The 4,039-nt window shown below is 35.0% G+C and overlaps 1 protein-coding gene across 2 annotated transcripts in view; it reads right to left on the bottom strand.

Moving 5' to 3' along the window:
* mpp2 (membrane protein, palmitoylated 2) overlaps positions 1 to 4,039 on the bottom strand; it is a 79,338-nt gene that overhangs the window by 11,475 nt on the left and 63,824 nt on the right. For both annotated transcript variants that reach the window (XM_015384750.1, XM_015384749.1), the window contains exon 5: positions 2,771 to 2,998. In XM_015384750.1, the coding sequence (XP_015240236.1) occupies positions 2,771 to 2,998 (228 nt within the window). The remainder of the gene's footprint in view (positions 1 to 2,770; positions 2,999 to 4,039) is intronic.

The following is a 4,039-nucleotide window of genomic DNA, read 5'->3' as shown; positions in this document are numbered from 1 at the left end:
GATATCAAAAAAGTACTCCAGAGTGTTGTTCAGCATGGGGGTGAGTAGAAAATGAAGGCTAATCATGTTTTGGGTGTACTATTCCTTTAAGTTGAATAATTAGCTCCTAAATCTATGTAAATGTATGCTAACAGATGTACTTCTGTGTTACACTAACACACAGTATACTGTGTATATAGTATATGGCTCTGTACTATATATTGCATGTAGTTTATTGCATGTTTTATACTGTATATATCTATAGACTCTGTATTCTGTATATATATCTATTTTGTCTGCACCATCAACATAAAGTCAAATTCCTTGTAAGTGCAAACCTACTTGGCAATAAACTTGATTCTGATTCTGAAAAGCTTTTTTTTTTTAAACATAAATTAGCTTTTTCCATAAATATGACTTTTTATTATTCACTGTTTTTATTCAGTACTGTTTCCAAAGTCACTGATGACATTTGTGTAGGAGATCTGATGAAGCTCCGCTCTGCAACAGAACCAGTCACAGTGCAGGCCAACCGTAGAACTACCCACAGCTTTGGGGAGAGCTCAGATCTCATCGTCAGAGAGGTAACCAAGGAAATGAGGTCATCAGTGCTTTTTAGGAAGCTTTCTGTCTCAGGAGCGCACGCTCTCTAATCCCTATCAGAACGTCTCTCAAAGATACGTTTGTCTAAGAGAAGTTTACGTTAGTCCTCCCTGGTCTGAAAAATCCAATCCCAAAGATCAGCATTAATTTTCTCCATGGATAAGTAATGATTTCTACATAGTTAAAGATATAATGGTGTAGAAATGTACAATTTTATCATAAAATTGTGTTTTCCTGCCTTTAATTATTGGTGCAAGAAGTCAGCCCAGTAATGTGAAAAACAGACACAGTTATAAGGCTAATCCCAGCATCTGTATCAGGCAGGTCTATCATAAAGAAAAGATACAGGATTCAAGGAAGGTTCAATGATATCTGGTAATGAGCAAAGTTTATCATGTTTGCATTTGATAAAAAAAAAAAAAGGTTGTAACCATTCAGCATGTAAACTAATTCCAAACGACCAAGAATTGTTAGTGTTTTTTTCCCCCATTTGCTGACTCCACTTATTTTAGGTAACTCAATGTGAGATGGATTTAAGAGTTTAGAATAGGTCTGCAACTACCGATGAATTTGCAAATTGATTAATCTGTCGATTCCTTTTTCGATTCATCGATTAATAATCAGACAGCCAAAGGTTCCACAAACGCTTTTTATGAAATCAATCTAAAACTTTTCAACTTGAGGAGTTCTGGATAGAGCAGAAGTTAACGATTAATCTGATAAATTATTTCCGACCGTGTTTAGACCCTCAGCATAGGCTGCAGCAAATCCGTTTGTTGTTGATATTTGGTGAGTTTATTTTCTGAAGTACCTGTTTCAGTGTAACTAAACTTTTTGGCTGCTGTGCTAATCAACTACAGCTGCTGCTTCTGCTTTTTAAAGAGACCTAAGACTAACTGACTATGTTAAACACTAGGTCGATAACACTATACCCACGAGAACAGTGAAAAGTTTCCCAAATAAACCCGAGATCACAAGTGATCTGGAGGAATGCTCGACAAGGATAAAATAGCCTAATGTAGATAGACAGAATGAAATAAAACAGAATGAAAATAAAATGTATTTTCTGACATGGGGAAATGTGTCAGTGTGTGAAACAAAAAAAATAAAAAAAATGTATGAAACAAAATAAAAAAAAAATATATATATATATCTTAGAAAGGAAAAAAAGTAAAAAGTAAAACAAGCTTTAGGAAATCAAAAAAAGAAAAACAGCAGCTGATTTAGAGAGAAAATTGGGGAAGATGAGGGCACTGCAAAAAATGTACATCTAAATTAGTCTTTTTCTTAAAATAAGTGCGTTTTTCCTAAATTGTGGAGGTAAGTGAAAAACTTTGCCAATGGAACAAGGCAATTACATTTAAAATAATAAGAAAACAATTGCATTGTCTTATTTCCAGCGGATATTATCTAATTATCTTATTTTAAGGGTAAATAAACTAAATCTATTGGCAAATAATCTTATTTACCTACTCAAACTAGGGGAAACTACAAATAATTAAAGTAAATTTTTACTTACTTCTAGATCTTTCTTGCAGTGAGTATTGGTCAAGCTGAATGGAGTCCATTAGAAATATTTTGATCCAATTTTGCCGTCTAAAAATCTTTTTTATTTCATTCTGCATGCAATTTTTTATTCTGAATATTTAACCTTATTTAATTTGGATTTTATATATTTCTCATTATCGTTGGTTGCACTCTTTCAGCATATATGACCTGTAAACAAACTCAGCCAAATTAATACTGGGTTTTTCAAATTATTTTAATTCCTGAAGGTCGAGTGTAGACGTCAGATTTTTACTTCAAGGGGAAAACAATTTAATTGAAAATCTAGAGATTTAATTACATTTAGAAAATATCTCAAACTAAAACCTTTGGGAATAAGAAATATATGACTTTTTTTTTAATCATCCTGACTTATTAGAAAAATAAAATTAAAGTACATTTGCATCAATGACAAGGCTGTAATCTGGGTATAAAAGCCGACCACTGTGCCAAAATGCTGCACTGCTAAAATCAGATAAGTGGTTCTTGGCTCAGCCTGCAAGGTTACAGACAGCAGAGTGGGTCCCAGGGCGGGTGGGAAGCGGTTCCTACTGAGGGAAATGTCAGCAGCCTTTTAAGCAAATTGGAACATTTTTTAAACTCTATTACTTAGAGCGTTCCTCTCTGAAAGGGACTGACTGACCTGTCTCGGTGTGTGTGGCTCCTGGTAGCTGGGCAGGATCTTCAGAACCACACTGCCGCTCGCCTTCTTCAGCATCTCCTGCAGCACTTTGGGGTCATTGTCCACCTCTTTGCCGTTCACTTCTTTGATGATGTCACCCACATGAAGCAGGCCTTGCTGGTCGATCATGCCGCCATGAAGGATCCTCGCAATCACTAACTCACCGTTCTCCACTCGAAAGGTCACTCCCTGGCAGCAATTACAGCACACAGTAGTTTTAGGATATTTTTCTCACCAGATTCAGATATATAGAAGATACAACAGTAGTTTTGAACTATTTAATGTATTTACTATAGTCAGGTCTATATGAACACTATCCATATAGACCTGACTATAAAAAAGGTTAAACCCCCTGTTTTGGCTTAGTAGTAGTAGTCAATCGCATGTCTAACCACTGCCAGATCCACAGAACCAGTCATCAACACTAAACCTCACTAACAGCATGAAGTAGGATGAAAGATCATAAAAGCAACCATCACAAAATCAGTCATAAAAGTGCAACAAGGCCTTTCCTAAGGCACCTGAGGTCCGTTTCCCAAAGTAGGTTTAATGAAAACTTCAAGTTTGTTAACCGTTTAATCAGAGAAACTCTGGGGTTTAACAGATATAGTTTCCTCATCCTCTGTTACCATAGTAACATTGTCCCCAGAGCCAGTGGTGGACAAAGTACTCAACAATAATACCTTTAGTTGAGTAAAAATATTGATACTCATTGTCAAATTTTACTCACCTACATGTAAGTCACTTGTTCAAAGATCAAGTTGGAGTATTAAAGTATTCACTTTTGTAAACACTTAAGTATTCATAGGTAAATGCATTTAAAAAGTATTAAGTATTCAAAAATACCAAAACAACTATTTCTGAGATTTCAGTATAATTTTCAGAGTAACTTTCAGAAACCACCTGATGTATTGATGCATAAATTCTGCACCACCTGGAAAGAACTTCACCATAAAAGTGTCACAAAAAAATTAGAATGGCTATTTTGATTATTTCTTATTCAAAAACACCAAAAAGAAAACAGGAGACCCCTTGATTCTCCTGAAACTTTCAGTATGGAATAGAGGTTGAAAGTTGAATCTATCTATCTTACATGTTGAAATTGCATTTAAAGATTAACATTAATAGAGGATTACAAATCTAAGCTGAGCCAAAATGAATAAATAACTAACAGCTTCCTTAAAATGTAGAGGACTGAACGGTGAGCTGGCTTGCAGGAGGAGTAGTTTA

The sequence above is a fragment of the Cyprinodon variegatus genome, unplaced genomic scaffold, assembly GCF_000732505.1.
Source record: "Cyprinodon variegatus isolate N-32 unplaced genomic scaffold, C_variegatus-1.0 Scaffold322, whole genome shotgun sequence".
Classification (NCBI taxonomy): Eukaryota; Metazoa; Chordata; class Actinopteri; order Cyprinodontiformes; family Cyprinodontidae; genus Cyprinodon; species Cyprinodon variegatus.
Note: the sequence above shows the minus strand (reverse complement) of the source record. Positions and strands in the feature narration are given on the sequence as shown.